We start from the raw sequence: 18,413 nt of genomic DNA, 5'->3' as shown, positions 1-18,413 counted from the left end.
CCATCTCCATTTCTAAAAGGGCTCGAGAGGTGGTGGCATCCTTCAGAGGATGGCTTTGAGACCAGAAGCTGAAGCTACTTCTGTGCACCAGTACCAACTGGCTTCGCTTGGGACAATGGTGGGCTGGGCGTGCCGATGATTCTGCCTGACACTGACTATCCAATGCAGTTCACCCACCCCAGCCCCCAGCTTTCCCAAGATCGCATCGCCCTTCACCCTCTTCCAGTGCACTGAGGAGATGCCTCCCTTTTTAGTTTCTTTCCAGTCTTCTAAAGGTGTAAACTCATTGCTCCACTCCACTGGGGTCTTTCATTTTGGCTCCCCAGTAAACCGAATGTAAACGGTTTCTCCCCATATTTGGCCTCTGTAACAACTCCACTTCCAGTGATGAAGGACCAAGGACTGGGAGAGATGGGAAGAGTGGTGAATGCCCTACCACAGCAGCAAGGTGGTCAAGCACAGAACAGGGCCCGGCCCGTGCCTCTGACTCCTGCCATCTATAACTTCTATAACCTCCGAAACGTAAGGTTCAAAGAACTAAAGGAGTCGAGTATATTAGATAACTATTAGCCAGGGGCAGAAAAAAGAGCTTTTATCTGAGGAATGCAAGTCCTTTTAATTATCAGGCCCAGAGAGACATTAAAATGAGACTACAGTCATGCCCTACTCCCCACTTTGAGCTACGTATTCATCTCTTGAGACTATATGCTCTTTCCACATTTAGCTATAAATTAACCTAATAATGCCACACCCCACACTAGAATCCACACCCTATAGCTTAACAATAGATAGCCAATCACTAATCGATATTTCTGTAAACCCATGAGAATTTCTGACAAACAACTTTGTGTCAGCCCATTCCCCATACCTCTTTTTTTTTTGCCTTTAAAAATCCATTTGTGGCCAGGTAAGGTGGCTCACACCTGTAATCCCAGAACTTTGGGAGGCTGAAGCGGGAGGATTACTTGAGTCCAGGAATTTGAGACCAGCCTGGACAACATAGCAAAATTTTATCTCTACAAAAAATAAGCCAGGCGTGGTAGCGTGCACCTGTAGTCTGAGCTACTCGGGAGGCTGGGGCAGGAGGATTACTGGAGCCCTGGATGTGGAGGCTGCAGTGAGCTATGATCATCCCACTGCAGGCCAGCCTAGGCAACACAGTGAGACCCTGTCTCAAAAAAAAAAAAAAAAAACCACCTGTAATCTCAGGAAAAAAAAAATCCGCTTGTAACTGCTGCTAATTAGAATGCATATTCAAGGCAACTTGAATCTGTGCTCCTGGCTGCAATCCTCAAATTTGCCCCAAATAAACTCTATTTGTATCAATTTTGCCTCAGGTTAACAGCCACAAACGAACTGCTTTTCTGAGTGCTGAGGGGCAGGTGGTAATGTTCGGACCATCATCATGGCCTGTGCCGAGTCTCCAACAAGTATAGCCTCTTCACCTCAGAAACACAAGAGGAATGGGTTTTGCTACCTCCTAGGTTAGTCTCAAAGCCCTTGGAGGAAAGATGAATTCTTTTCAACAAAAATAATCATGGCTAAGGTTTACCAAGCACTTATTCTGTGCCAGGCCCTTTTTGTATATAATCGCATTTAATCCTCACAAACACCCATGAGGTAGATTCTATTTCTATCCCCATTTTACTGATGAGGAAACTGAGGCCAGGGTGGTTAATCAATGTCCCCAAGGTCATAGGGCTAGTAACTGGTGTATCCAGGAATTGAGCCCAAAAACCTGACTCTAGAGTTCATTCTCTCTACAGCGTGCAGCTGCCAAAGGAGAGATCAAAATCACCTCTCAGGCACACATTTTCAAATTTCAGGGGATTTTCCTTACCACCTATTTCAGATTCAGTTCCTGTATGTCCACCTGTCCCAAAAAGCAGAACATAACAGATACAGGCATTCCGAACACTGGACTTCCATGGTCTCAAATCAAATCTTTATTTAATAAGACACAAGTGAGAAGAGTCCCTGGAAAGGACCAACTGGAAAACTGAGTAAGTTACTTTCGAGATCACAGCCCAGGAAAGAATAGTAACCCCATAATCCTATCTCAAAAAAGGGGCACAAGGTTTGAGCCAAGTCTCCTGTGAAATGTCAAAATCCTAGCCACAGCATCATTAAAGTAATTCAGAAGGAGAGCTTGCATAGGTAGGCATCAAGACTTATTATAAACCTATGGCAGCTAAGAAAGTATGCATTGGTATAAAAATTTAGAAAAATAGACCAATGGATAGAATGGAGATCTCCAAAACAGACCCACGCACACAGGGACCCTCAGGTTACAAGGAAGGGAGCACTGCAGAGGGCTAGGGAAAGGACCATGTTCTTAATGTCATTACGGGAGGAAATGAAACCTGGCCTCCACCTCACACCATGCACAAACAACACTTCCAGGAGGATCTTATACCCAGTTATGGAAGGCGATCAGGGAGATCATCTATAATCATCTTTGTGACCCCAGGTTAGGGAATATTTTTTCAACAGGTTACAGAAATATTGATAAATTGGACATTAAAATTTAAAACTTCTGCTCACCAAAAGATACCCTTACAAAAATAAAAAGGCAGACCAAAGTCACAAAAAAAATATTTTGTCTTGTGACTAATGTATATTGAGACAAAATTTAAAGACCTGTAGGCAATAAAAGTGAAACAGAATAAATGATGTAAGAAACAAAGCAAAAAAAAAATTTTCATTACGAAAGTGGCATGTCTAAAAGTGACATTGAGAAATTAAAACACAGTAGGAAAAGTTAAAATATGAAAGACAAACCTATCACTCTTTAGAAATTCCATATGGAGCACAAGCCAGGTACCATCTAGTAACTACTCGCAGCTTTGCTGTTCATACTGATTACTCACTCATTTATTTAAAAAAGTATTTCACTATCCACAGAACTGTGTCTATGGATCACGTATCAGGCATTGCCCACTCAGCAATGACTGAAACAAAGTGCCTGCCCTCAGAGGGCTTACTTTCTCGGGGGGAGTTAGTAAATAAATGACATCGCTGTAAGTGCTATTTAAAGAAAAAACAAGGAAAAAGGATTAAAAATAAGCTGCGGGGATGTTGTATTAGACAGAGTGGTCTATGAAGACCTTTAGGAGATGACTGAACATAAAACTAAATGAGGGAGTAAGTTATATGCACAAAGATGGAGATAACCCTCCAAACTAAGGCAAAGCAGACATAAAGCCCTTGGGGCAAGCCGGGTTTGCCAACAAGAGAGGCCAGAGTGTTAACAGTAAGAAAAACTGTGGTAGGGATAAAAAAGAGGCAGCTAAGGCAAGATTATGTAAGATTTTAGAGATCATGGGGAAGACTGGGTTTTATTCTGAAGTGTGATGAGAAGTTGCTGGGAGGCTGAAAGATAGGAGATGACTAATATTTTAAAGGGAACATACTGGCTGCTATATGTAGAGCAGATGAGGGGTGGGAATTAGAGAGGGGTTGGCAAGATTAGAAAAGGGCACTGGTGCAGTCTGAGAGGTGAGGTGATGACAGCACCAGGGTTCTAAGGAAAGTTGAGACAAGTGGTTGGCTTTGGGATGTATTTTGAAGGCAGAGACAAACGTGGATGAATGAAAGGGAAAGAAAAGTCAAGGAGGATTCTAAGGGTTTGGGGCTTAACCAAGAAACTATTGGAACTCTTGTTTAGGCTAGCTTTAATAATTATATTAGTCATTCAGTAAAGAGAAACTGAAATTTTTAATCCATCTCAAGTTTACTTTTACTTAAAAGGGGGAGGAGGGCATAAATGTAATATTCCAGGTCAAATACTTCTGTCAAACAGTCTTGGTCCCATTATATAGTTTTCAAAATGTAATTCATATGTAACATACCACATTAAGTTTTGCGTGCCCAAATATCCAGGAACTTTTTAGAGAAAATTATTTCAATAATGACAACACTGCAGTTCAAAGAAAAAAATTCTGGATAATTTTTTTAGGAGTCATATAGCAGTTTTTTGTTTTAAAGTAATGGAATTCTACTATACAATTGTAACTAATTTTTTAAAGACTGTTTTACAAGTTTGCCCCTACCTAAAGGATTTTATATCTGAATAAATCATTAAAATTGATATAATAGGCTATAATGAATGACATGTTAAAAAAAAGCCTTTAGTCATTAATTTTCCATTATAAAGTGAAAAGAGTGGTTCAATTGCAAAGAACAATTAATCTAGGTTTTGAAATGGGTATATTTTTCTAGTCCTCCAAGTTTTGGCCTTGTTGTAAGACTGTTATCTCTTCAGTATTTTTGTGGAAAAAAATAATCAAATAAAGAAAAAAAAAACTTGTATCAATATCTTTCCTATATGTTCTCTGTCCAATTTCAATCCTTTTGCTTTTAAAACTCAAGTGCAAAGAGCTCCTATTTAAGTCTTCAAGTGGCTGGTTATGAGAGTTATAAGATATACTTTATCGTAAAATATCCTTTGAAGGACCCACAGGTCTTTCATTATACATTATTTTTAACAACATACTGACAAGGACAAGAGCAGGTCAATACTTAAAACAACAGAATTAAAGTAGGAGGTAAAAAATATGTAAGATTGAACAACAAGAAGCATGACCTCACTACCGACAGTGAGGCAGACTGGACATGAACATGTGTCCAACACGGGGTAAGATTCCTTCTAATTATTTCAAAAAGTCAAAATCAAAAATAGCTGTCAGTATTTCAATTCAGGATAATGCCAAGTTAATGAAGCATTAACTACTTAACATCAAAAGTCATTTTTCGTGGAAGATTGCTTTAAAATTGTTTTTCAAAATGAGTTTATAAAATTAACTGAGTAACAAATGCAATTAATGGTAAAAAAAAAAAAAAAAAAGGAAGCTTACCAAAAGAACAATGATTTACAATTGACAGAACCATAGGGGAGAAGTGGGAGAAACACTGATCATGACATTTACCTACCCAATGAGTTAAACTCCTAGAGCCTTGCTGACATTGCTGTAACTCTGTAAATATATCAGTTTCTCATACCTTTCTCTGATTGTTAATAGTTCCTATAGGCACTGCATTTAGGATAATGGTTCTCAACCAGGGGTGACTTTGCCCACCGAAAGATATTTGGCAATATCTGGAGATATTTTTGATCATCATGAGGCCAAAAATGCTGTTAAACAACCTTCTATACACCAGAAAGTCTCCCTCCCACAACAAAGAATTACTGGTGCAAACTGTCAGTAGTAAGAAACCATGACCTAGGGCAACAGACTTCACTGTAGTAACACAGTATGCCAGCAAGTTCCCAAGTACCCCCACATCCATTTTGGTTTCTCTGTTTTGAATTTAAGCTGTGTGATTAACAAAAATCTATCTTAGATTTTTAGTCAAAAAGTCACTGTTGGCCAAATTATAACCCCTCACATTGCCCTCAGCAAAGTGTAAACCAAAACGTTTTCCTTCACAACTCTTGATGTTGGTACTAGTTACAAAGGTAAATTAATTTGCTACATCTTATACACCTGTCCACTTAAAATAGTTCCACTTACTGAATGTAAGTTATACTTCAATGCAGTTGATTTTTAAAATGCATATGAGGCCAAACAAAACCATTTCAAAAAGATTTAACTGAAAGGAAGATGTATGTTATATGATATAAAGAAAGTATCTGTGAATAATTCTACATACCGTGAGTTCCAGATTTTGTTGGAGCCGAGGATGAACTAAGTAGTGGATCTAAGGAAGGATCCAAGAAACCTGTGTTCATGTTTGTTTTGTATGAAAGCTGAGCTGCATCTTCTGATAGATTATCTAAACTTATCTTGCTTTGTCTACTTGTATCTAGAATATCTTTTCCAAAGAAAGCTTCCTAGATGAAGATAAGAACATACAAAAATCGTTAGTTAGAAAATTCTAAAAAGACAATAGATTATTCTGTCATGGTTTTTGACAAGGAAGCAGAAATAACAGAAAAGGTTTATATTTAACAATATAGAAACTGAATACAGAAGTATAAAAAAATAGAAATATCCTGTCAATTATTTTATATAGATTCTCTTTATTTTAAAAATAATATTTTTTTGGTAGCTTTACTAGAGACAAAATTATGGAAATAAAACCACACAATTATACCAAAGATTTCTAGAAACTGCAGAATAGCTTCATGAATATTATTAATTTTTATAGATCACTTGCAGAGGACAGCATAAGACTTTCATCTACAGCTTTAATATTTACTTCAGGTAGATTTGTAATCTATTGATTCATATAACCACACTTAAACTATAAGACTACTTACACCATCAATCTGAAAGAGGGTTTTATAGTCAGTTTAGCCATACTATGTGTGCAATATTTACAGCTACTAAAGGCTTGTGGTTTTCTATTTATTTACGCATATTAACATTTTTCCATTTCAATATACTTTCAAGCTGGGTTCCTTGCAACTCCAAGATCTCTCCAAAATTTCTCAAAAATCAATACCAAAGACAAAAGAGAAGCACAGTTCCACCCCTTTACCCTGCTTCAACCCAGGAACTCTGCTTTAGTCTATATCCTATGATGTGGTCTATCTGGAAAAAGGATCCTCCATACAGGACAATTTTGCAATACAACATTTAACACATTCTTGCCAAACATGCACAAAAAAGTTCACTGTAGCATATTTTGTAATGTCAAGAAGTAAAAATGGCCTTAATGTCTATCAACAGGCATAGAACTATCCAAATTATAGACACTTATATTACAAAATACAACAATTTTTAGAAAGTATATAGTTCTATGTTATCAAAGAAAAAGCCCTAAAATACATTACTAAAAGAAAGTAAGTTGAATTACACATACAGTAAATTATAAAATACAGGTCGGGCGCGGTAGCTCACGCCTGTAATCGCAGCATTTTGGGAGGCTGAGGTGGGTGGATCACTTAGGCCCAGGAGTTAGAAACCAGCCTGGGCAACATGGCAAAACTCTGACTCTACACAAAACACAAAAATTAGCCAGGCATGCGCAAAGATGCCTGTAATCCCAGCTACCTGGAAGGCTGAGGCACGAGAATCACTTGAATCTAGAAGGCAGAGGTTGCAGTGAGCTGAGATCACATCACTGCATTCTAGCCTGAGTGACAGAGTGAGACTCTGTCTCAAAAAAAAATTAGAAAATTCAAATAAAGACTATTATAAGTTTGCAAAAATAAATTATAAAAAAGTTTCTGAAGGACAAATGCCAAATTATTAACAATACTACCTTTCGAGAAAAGAGACTGGGAGTGTGTGAAGTCTGGTGGAGATAATGATATATCTGATTTGAAATGTTCACATTTTAAATGAAAAAGTCGTCTCACTATGAAAAATCTAAAAATTCACAAAACTAGAGTACCAGGTAGAAGAGGATTCATTTCTTATAATAAGCAATGCTTTTATCATTAGAAAAAATGATGAACAGCAGAAAGCATTTTAGAAGTTTAGAGGTCATTTATTTAATGCCTTCAGTATAAATCTGAGAAATCTTAGATCATCATCAGCAAGAATTCTGTCTAATGACTCATGACTTTCCTGGTGTTTATCAAAAACTGTGTCACCCTTATTAATTTAGTGGGTTTTACATTCCCTGTAGATAACATAAAGAGGTGGCTCCATCCACATCGTCTCTAAAAGTCCAAGAAAACAGTACCATTAAAAAGGCCTCCCTCATATCACACAGACACACACACACACACACACACACACACACACACACACACACACACGCTGAAAGTTACTGATGTGCAACAGAGGAACAAGACAGCCCAGGAGACTAAGATCACAGCAGTAATTGGGAAATTAGACCTAATAATTTTAAAGACTCTTTTGCCAAAGTATTAAATGGCTAGTTTTCATACTTGCATAAACACCTAAAGAAAGCTTCTTAAATTTATATTACACTTTACAGAAGGATCAATAGGAGGAAAGGTAGGTTGCCATCACAATATTCCTAGAAAGGACTATTAATAAGGGAGGTAAAGGGACTCCCAGGAGAAAACAACAACAAAGTTGCAAAAAAAAAAAAAAAAAAGGTAAGCCAAACTATAAATGGATTTTTTTTCCTGACCAATTAAATGATTGTTTAAAAAAAAAACAAAGGTGCAAACCTAGGATATAAGAGACTGAGGGGAAAAACATCTATGAAGGATATACAAAAGGTAAGGCACAGGTTAGGCACTTTACATACATACTTTTACTGAACTTCTGAGCATTTCTGAGAGGCACCACTATGTCACAAATGAGGAAACCGAGACACAAGAGATGTTAAACAGAACAAAATCACACAGCTAACTGGTAGTGGAATGGTATTTAAATCCTCTGACTTTATAGGCTGAACTCTAACATGAACACTGCCATTAAGATGTTAGTAGCTACAAAAAAGAAAATTGAGGAAGTTGTATGCTAGCTGAAAGGCAATGTATTTTAAAACCAATTAAACTAGTAATACCTAACAGGAAAATTGATGTAAAAAATAAATACACCTCAGGCAATGAAGGGTTATCTAAGTAAGCCATAGTGTCTTAGGAGGAACAGATCAGATGAATAGTTGTCTACAATGAGATTAGGATGGACTCTCAATGACAGTCTGTTCCAGTTCCATTTTAACACATGAAGAAATAGAGGCCAGGGAGGATGAATAACATGCTTAGGAATTTACAATTAGTTAGATGCAGAGCCAGATATTTAATCTCAGTACAATTTCTAATATTGAGCTGTTGCCGTATCACACGGCCTTAAACTCTGACTTAATGTTTACAAGATGAACTAGAAAAAAATTTTTTTTGCAGTCTACATCTATCAAACATAATTTATTCATACTGAAAGGTATCTTTCTGATGCGTGTTTTGGAAAACAAAAGGAATACTGCTTAAATCTTTGGTTCTCCAGGCCTCTAAAAGTGGTAACAATTATTAAAGCTATAACTTTGGCTGAAAAGCCTATCTTTAATCAATGAATATAATTAATGTAACTTGTATTGGCAAAGGAAATTTCAACAGAACTTGGGTGTGGGGTATACATAGCTATCAATGACTTGGAAGATTGAGGTTTTCCTATCCCAAAGTGTCCTTGTTACATCTTATAGAATGCTTAGAAGTGAACAACTGGGATTAAAAAAGCAATTTATGACAAGTATCAAAGCACACAAAAAAGTAAATTTAATTTTTATGGACCCCTGAAAGGTAAAAATGGCATTTATGATGACTAAATGAAAACAAAACAAGTAAAACATTAACAAAAACAACAAACCTATGTTTTAAAACTCAATACATTTTATTTCCTCAATTAACAAACCATGTAAAGTAATGTAAAGCAAAATATTACTTGTAAATAGGCAGGGAAAGTTTCTTCAAGCTTATTTTTCCTTTTTCGGTATCCCTTCTTTATTTTTTCAGTGCTTTCAGTAACAGAAACAGATTCATCAACTAAAGTATCTGGTAACTGCTCACTCCAGCCTGAAACAGTCACATTTATAAATATGTGACATTTAAAATTTCTAGACAAACCCACTGAAGGTAATTTTATACCTTACCAACATACACACAGTTTCATATAAACAAACAAGCTTTTTGAACAAAAAATCTCAAATCAAGTTTGTTACTTTTAAGTGCCATAAAATTTTGATTTCATGTCTATTTAGTATTAGCATGTTTCCTATTTTCTTAATAATTGATTTCTTTACAAAGCAAAAACGTATTTATTTAAACATATTTTGTTAAAGAGTAAAATAATAATAATAATAATAATAATAAATACCCAAAGCTCATGAGTATGAGGAAATGGCAACTTATAAACTATTAAGGGAAATTCTGTGGGTATAACTTTTTTGTAGGGTGTATTGAGAATACTCAACAAAAACCTTAAAAAAAAGTGTGTCCTTTAATACAGCAATTCCAAGTTCAGAAATTTATTATAAATTAATTATTTGTAGGATATACACATTGTGAAAACATGACTATGAATATGCTAATAAATATGCAATGAACACTCATTCTTGAAATCAGAAACGGAAATAAATTTGGGGACTATGAAACTAGCAACGAAACAAGAACACAGCTTAAATTTGACAAACAATCAAGTGATATTCTCAGATGCTTCATAATGGCAGGGCAAATGGCACATCCCTTCTGAAAATCAATATGGGCACTCTACCACCAGACTACGTAAGTGAATTGACTCTTCTGAAAACTAGAAATAGACAAACATTTTTTACAACGATCTTTTTAAAGGCACCAGTAACCTAGCCAGAACATAAGGAATCCATGAAAAACAAAAATTAAGATAAATAAGTAACCACAGAAGTAAGCAAAAAAGTAAAAGCTCTCCGAAATTTGCTGAAATCCAACGACCTCAAACTCCAATTTTCAGAGCATTGTGAGGAATAGGGAATAGAAGACAAAGCTTAAGGCCTCTCTCCAAGGCAGACAGGCCAGAGGTGACTTGCATAAAGGTGAGTCCCTCAGGGACTCCACGCTCAGGGTCAGTTTAATAAGAAATACACCTTCACACAAACTATCATTCGCCACCTCCTGCTCACCACCAATAGCAAAAAAACAAACAAACAAAAAAAAAAAACAACTCCTGGCTGGATGCAGTGGTTCATGCCTGTAATCCCAGCCACTTGGGACGCTGACGCACAAGAATTGTTTGGACTCGGGAGGCAGAGGTTGCAGTGAGCTGAGACAGCACCACAGCACTCCAGCCTGGGCAACAGAGGGAGACTGTCTCAAAAACAAAATTTTTTTTAGATATCAGCTGGGCTCACATTTGTAATCCCAGCACTTTGGGAGGCTGAGGCAGGAAGATCGCTTGAGTACAGGAGTTCTAGGCCAGCCTGGGCAACAAAGCGAGACCCTGTCTTTGCAAAAAGCCAAAAAATTAGCTAGGCATGGTGGTGTGTGCCTGTGGTCTCCAGCTACATCAGAGGCTAAGGACAGGAGAATTGCCTGAGCTCAGGAGTGCAAGGCTGCAGTGACCCATGATTGCGCCACTGCATGCCAACCTGGGTGACATAGTGAGACCCTAAGATAGATAGATAGATAGATAGACAGATAGATAGATAGATAGGTAGATAGATAGATACATACATACATACATACATACATACATACATACATACATAGATAAAAATTGAGGTACACTGTCATTTGAGAATTTCAAATTATATGATAAGTAGCTAAGGCAATCAAAGAAAGGCTTTGGAGATGACCAGAAAGTACCTTATGTAACTAAGTTATTCAGTCCCTAAACCATTTATATTTAAATATAGAAAACATATTTAATAATTTGATACAGGAAAAAAGAGCTTGTCAAAAAATCTCAAAAGAATAAAGTCTATTGGATTTAAACCATTTCCTTATAAAACCTGATTGCTGTATTACAGATATGAACTCTATACACACTCAAATCCTTTCATCAATAAAAGGCAATAAGACTCTTATTGAGTAACAATAGAGGCAATAAGGATCTTATTGACTGTAACATTATTTAGGATAGTTCTTTCCAATAGAAATATCAAGACCAAGGGGTTACATAAAAAAAAAAAAAAAAATTAAGTCAGTACTATACCATCATCTTTGCAAGGTAACTGCTCAGAAATAGAGCCTGAGGAATCTTTTCTGATCACAGATCTTTTGGTTTTCCCTTGCCCAGTTCGACTTCTTTGCCGCACCATAAATCCACCAATACCTATCCAAAAAAGAAATTGGGTAAACTGATAAATAATTTCTCCCTACGTTTCCACAGTACCCAGGATAAAATTGCTTTATCTTGAATAGTAAGTCATTTTCCAAAATTAAATCTGTGCTAATCTAAATCAATAACCTGATTTTTAGGTAAAATAGAAGTTAAACACAACCAAAAAAAAAAAAAAAAAAAAAGGCAAAGCCACTGTTATCACTTATCAAACAGAACACAAAAAGACCTGTGTGCACTTCCTCTTATAAACAGTATCAGTGTAAATATCAAACACTAAATTATGCTGGCTTATCTATTTGACAAATATTAGTGCCTCATACATCAAATAACAGTCATGCACTGCATAATGATGTTGGTCAACAAAGGGCTGCATGTTAAGGCAGTGGTCCCATAAGATTATAATGGAGCTGAAAAATTCCCACCACATACAGACATCACCGTAGTTATAACACCGTAGCACAATTACTTTATTTTTTTAAATGAATTTAGCGTACCATACAGCCTAAGTGTGTAGTAAGCTATACCATCTAGGTTTATGGAAGTGCACTCTATGATGTTCACACAAGGATGAAAATGCCTAATGATGTATTTCTCTGAACTTAAGTGATGGATGACTGTCTATATATTAACCGGCTAACTGGTACATTAGCTGGAGGATAGAAGACACAAACTACCTAGATGACACAAATATTCTTTGACTGATATGATTTCAGGGGGACGGTGTCTGGTACTCCAAGGTATGAGAGCATTTATACATGGGACACATAGAGCCCTGTGGTTAAGAGCATGGAATCTGGAGTCAGACTATGTAATTCTGCTTACTCACTAAATACTTCTCAATGTCTCAGTTCTTTCACTGGTTAAAAATGGGGGTAAGGCAAAGCAGCTTCTCATACATATGTTAAAAGGACAAATAACATAAGTGAAGTGCTTAGAATAGAGGTCTGGTACACAGTCAACACTATAAGCTTTTGTAAAATGATATCACTGTCTAGCAATTTACTCCGTGACCTAATGGGTCCCTCAATTAGAGGGTTGACTTCCATGTGAGGCAGAGGAAAAGAAAAAAAAACAGTAAATACAAGTTCCTGGAAGAAATCTGCAATGTCTAAAAAAGTACACTTATAAGCCTCACGATTAGGAAGAAATGAAATCATTTTCATAAAATGATTTAGAAGCAACTCATCTTAGGTCCTTATTATAGATATGACCTATTTAAAAGACAGGTTATCTTTTAAGGTCTCATGGAATACGAATGAAGTAAGAAAGTTCTTCTTTACATATCAAAAGGGATTTAGATCACTCTTACCAATAAAATATAAGCAATAAGAAGCATAAAGATTGTACGAATCCAATTTAAAACCTCATTGGTAAACAGACATTAATAAACTGCCTAAGGAAAGCCTACTCAACACGTGTGAAAAGCAGAAAAAAAAAATTTTTTTAAATACATAAAAGCCTACAACTTCTGTATTGTGACAATTTTAATAATTTTTTCCAATAAGGCAAATAAAACTAACAGACAAGACCGCTTTTCTCTCCACTCCTGAGGCAGATAAGAAATAAGTGTTTAATCAGTCATGGTTTTTGACTGGACTATAAATTCTACGAGCCATAATAACTCTGTCTTGTTCCCCTTCACACTATATACTTACTGGCACTCCTGCATAAACACTGAAATAAGTTTTTTCAAAAAAAGATATTAGAAAGTGAATACTGAAAATTAAAAGCGTTACAGAAGTACACATCCAGAGGAACTATATAAATGGCCTTCAAAGTCCAAGTATGAACAAAAGCCAATCTAGTAAAGCATTTAATAAAATGGTTAACATTTGGGATAAGGCATTCAATAATGATTCATTGTGAAGTATTCACATATTCAAAATAAAGAACTCTAGAGCTAAAAAGTCATATTCAAATAGTTTAGTTCTTTAATTTATGTGCACATATTTTTGTTTACACAGTTCTTAATCCTGAATATTTAATTTTAATTGAAGTCTTCAGTGTTGTATTTTTCTTTAATTAACCAAGTGTTGATGATATTGAAATGTCTACCTCAGGCACTATACCTGGTCTGTATGGTTTCCTTTTTCTCTTTTTGACATCATCTGTTCCTTCCACTCCCTTAGTTTCATCATCAACAGCTTCCCACTCAGGAATAGATTCTGATTTTCCATCACAATCCATAAGTTCTCCTTCTGGAAAAAAGTAAATGTATACACAAAACTGGAAAACCCTATCAAACATATAATCCCTACATAATGGGGAATAAAAAGTAGGGTTGTTGCTGAGCCATTTTAATTGTACATCCCTGTTGGTAGGGAAAGTACGAAAGGAGATAGAAGAAGCCCCAAATGGTTGTAGAAATTGTGCTGCTTAGTGCAGTGTTCCCATGAAATAAAACATAATCAGAGAAGGGGAACACAGAACTCAGAGTTCTGTTAAGTGCAATCCATTTGCACTTAACAAATTCACTTGCTTTTAATTATGTCTTCAGGTCCAGGTCTCTAGACTAGAACTCTCTTCTGAGCTTCAACCACAGCTATAATTGAATATTACCTAGTTACTGAAAACTGTATATCCAAAATGAACTACTAATTTAAAATAAACTTTCTCCTTTTTCTGATGTTACCTATCATCATTAAAAGGCATGGAAATGTAACCTGGAGAAGACAGAGGCCTGGAAGACCACCTTAATCATTCCTAATCTCTTTCCTCCTACAACCAAGACTCCTCAATACCTCTGAAATGCATTTTATCACTCTCTACTACCATCTTAGTCCAACCTCAGATGACTCACTATTAATACAACATGCTCCTATCTAGTTCCCCACCTCAAAGCTTACCTCTCTCCAATCAGTTCTTTAAATTACTGCATAAATGATCTTTCTATAAATATGTATCAATTTTCTGCTTAAAATCCTTTCATGTCTTCCCAATGTCCTCAAAATAAACTTCAAATTGCAAGGCCCATTACAACAGTCTCTTGTAAACTTTCCAGCTTCATCTCACTCCCACCAGTGAACTATACTCAGTTCTTTGAAGGTATCAAGCTCTTTCTTCCACTATCTTCCCCAATTTCTGCCTTCTACCTAACTTATCTTTCAGGATTTATTCTAAACTTCACTGTATTAAAGAATTCCTGATATTTAGATAAGATTATGTCAAACAGTTGTTTGCGCCTATGTATGAACGTCATGCTTCATTTTTATTGGTTCTTTAAAATCTGTGTCCCTGCTAGACTATATTCTCCATGAGAACAGGTACACAGATTTTCTTAGTAACAGATGTATTGTTAGTAGGATACCTAATACATGTTCAATAAATACTTCACTGAATGAGGTAAATGGAATGCTTAGAGAATGCTATTTTAGAGAATGCTATTTTAACACTATGGTAATCAAACTTTTCCAAGTTGTATATGCTTTACATTGTATTACAGGAAAAAAGACATGTTTATCAAATACATTTTAAAATCAAGTTGTCAACTCCTTCAATATTCTCAGTATTAGAGATAACATATTTCTGTAATGGCATGAACAGGGTATTTGTCTTTTCTTTTTTATTATATTTGGTCTATATCTGAGGCCAACTCCATAACAATCTGATAATGGTTATGGACTTATGACTAAACCATGAAAAGAAAAATTTATAGGCCAGGCACGGTGGCTCATGCCCATAATCCCAGCACTTTGGGAGGCCAAAGCAGGTGGATCACTTGAGGTCAGGAGTTCCGTACCAGCTTAACCAACATGGTGAGTCTCTACTAAAAATACAAAATTATCTGCGCGTGGTGGTACACACCAAAAATCCCAGCTATTCAGGAGGCTGAGGCAGGAGAATTGCTTGAACCCGGGAGGCAGAGGTTTCAGTGAGCCGAGATCGTGCCATTGCACTCCAGCCTGAGCAACAAGAGTGAAATTCCATCTCTCAAAAAAAAAAAAGGCCGGGCGCGGTGGCTCACGCCTGTAATCCCAGCACTTTGGGAGGCCAAGGCGGGCGGATCACAAGGTCAGGAGATCGAGACCATCCTGGCTAACACGGTGAAACCCCGTCTCTACTAAAAATACAAAAAATTAGCCAGGTGAGGTGGCTGGTGCCTGTAGTCCCAGCTATGCAGGAGGCTGAGGCAGGAGCATGGCATGAACCCGGGAGGTGGAGCTTGCAGTGAGCTGAGTTGGCACCACTGCACTCCAGCCTGGGTGACAGTGAGACTCCGTCTCAAAAAAAAAAAAAAAGAAAAGAAAAGAAAAAAGAAAATTACTGAAAAAAACAAGCACCAAAGATGACAATACCAATTGTTTACCTTCAAATAAACTCACCTAAAAGTTAATGACAGGGAATTTTGGGTTAAGATGGCAGACTAAATTCATACATTAAAATTACATTCTCCTGAAACCCTACTAAAAACACACTGAAATAATCTATTTTTAAAAGATAAAATCAAGCTGTTGTATGGTGGCATGCCTGTAATCCCAGCTATTTGGGAGGCTGAGGTGGGAGAAGAGAATTGCTTGAGCCCAGAAGGTTGAGGCTACAGTTAGTTATGATCACACTACTGCATTCCAGCCTGGACAAGAGAGAAAGACCCAATCTCCTTAAAAAAAAAAAAAAAAAAAAAAGACAATAGGAAAGGAGAAAAACAACTTAACAAAGGCAAATTCTCAGTTGAGAGCAGAAAGAACTGAAAAAAAGAATCCAGTTTATAACAATCCTCAGAAGGCTGAGAAACTAGGAAAACTGGCCACCTTTGGAAATAAGTGGGAGAAAACTGAAGCAACAAGAGATTTAATTATCTGCATAAGTCATACTCCCTACACCTGCTTCCTAGGTTTACACACTGAGAAGCTGCTACTCTCATTTGTGGGACGCAGGATTCCTGGGTGACCTTAAATGGAACAATGGGATGAAGATTGAAAATAGGACCAAGAAAAAATGGGCATACTAAATGCGGACAACCCCATCCTGCTCCCACTGCCAGACCCCACATGTTTCCCCACTGAATTCTCAGAAAGCTAGCAGCCAGATCTCTAACCTCCAAGTATGAGGTTTGAAAAGACTGTTGTGGGGAACCTGATCAGTTCAAGAAGAACATCTAAAGATACTGAAACCAGAGGGTTCACCAAATGGTCAGCACAAATCACCCCAATAAACTTACAAATCGACAAGCACCACCACATACTCAAAGCTTTCTAATCAACTACTTAATTTCTTTTTTAAAAAATAAAAATACTATCTATCCAGTCTCCATCTTTAGTTCTTCACTTTTAATTGTCCATGTACCATAAAGATTATCTGACGATGGTCTATAACAAGCTTGTCCAACCTGCAGCCAAGATGCTTTAAATGCAGCCCAACACAAATTCATAAACTTTCATAAAACATTATGAGACTTTTTATGAGGTTTTTTTTTTAAAAAAAAAAAAGCTCATCAGCTATCATTAGTGTATTTTATGTGTGGCCCAAGACAATGCTTCAATGCTTCTTCCAATGTGGGCCATGGAAGCCAGAAGATCTGCAACATCCCTGATCTGTAACATAAAAGACAGAGACCTGAGAACATAAAAGACAATTTGGAGTTAACAGAATAAGTAGGAAGAAAAAAAATCTTAAAAAAGATTAAAATCCTCTGAGGGATAATATAAGATACCCAAGAGGCAAGAATAGGATGCTACAAAAGAAACATTCAAAGGGAGGAAAGAAAGCTCTTGAAATAACTGAAATAAAAACCAAACTCAGTAGAGGAAGATAAAATAAGGACATGAATTGGAAAGAAGCAGAGAAAAACTGAGTATGTTTCACATCTGAAAAGCAGAATTCTGGAAAAAGAGAGGGAATTGTTATCAATAATATAGTTCAAGAACATTTCCTACCACTGAAGGATATAAGACAGCAGACTGAAAGAGACCACTCAGTGCCTAACAAAACAGATTTTAAAAATCAAAAATAGAAAAAAACAGACGTTATCCTCATGAAATTTTAGAACACTGAGGACAAAGAATTTCCTAAAATCTTAACAGCTTCCAAGAAAACACAGGTCACATAGAAAGAACCAAGTTCTTCATATACTAGAAACTAAAAGACAGTGGATCAATTGACTAAAAATGATAAATGAAAATGTATTTCCAACCTGGAAAAGATGAGTCAGGTAGGAAGGTAAAATAAAGACATTTTCAGAAGTATATAATGCTCAAAACTTACCTTCCACACATTCTCTGTCAGGGAGCTATGGAAGATACGTTCCACCCAAATTGAGGGAAGAAATAAAGAGAAATTCATGAAATTGCAGAAAACACATGTAACACAGGAGAGAACAGAAGATGATCTCCAGGATGATGAAGAGGAAATCCCCAAATTAATCATATGTAATGGTTTGTGGCCAAGGATAGCACTGGATCTAGTACAAAGACCACCTTTCACCTGAAACAATGTACACAAGGACAGTAAAAACCAAGAGAGCACTTTTATTGATGAGGTTCATAGTGGCACTAGTAAGCATACATGTTGAGACAAACGGCATAAAGTAGCACATACAGTGCCCTAACACAAGTGGTATCACTGTAGGCTAAAGTCTCTTCTAACCAACATCTTCACAAGGGCCTTCTGATTTCCCACAGGCTGAAATAAAGAAAAAGACTGTATCGGCCAGGCACGGTGGCTCATGCCTGTAATCCCAGCACCTTGGGAGGCTGAGGCGGGTGGATCATGAGGTCAGGAGATAGAGACCATCCT

General features: G+C 36.7%; 1 protein-coding gene across 1 annotated transcript in view; it reads right to left on the bottom strand.

Annotated features, from left to right (window-relative positions):
• Positions 1–1,760: 1,760 nt before the first annotated feature.
• Positions 1,761–18,413, bottom strand: part of LOC129041574 (histone-lysine N-methyltransferase 2C-like) — a 44,252-nt gene continuing 27,599 nt past the window's right edge. The window contains 5 exon segments of the mRNA XM_063668471.1: positions 1,761–1,873; positions 5,653–5,833; positions 9,309–9,439; positions 11,553–11,672; positions 13,751–13,879. Of these exon segments, the coding sequence (XP_063524541.1) occupies positions 1,761–1,873; positions 5,653–5,833; positions 9,309–9,439; positions 11,553–11,672; positions 13,751–13,879 (674 nt within the window).

Source organism: Pongo pygmaeus, chromosome 6, assembly GCF_028885625.2.
Source record: "Pongo pygmaeus isolate AG05252 chromosome 6, NHGRI_mPonPyg2-v2.0_pri, whole genome shotgun sequence".
Classification (NCBI taxonomy): Eukaryota; Metazoa; Chordata; class Mammalia; order Primates; family Hominidae; genus Pongo; species Pongo pygmaeus.
This window is presented reverse-complemented; position numbering and strand designations above follow the sequence as displayed.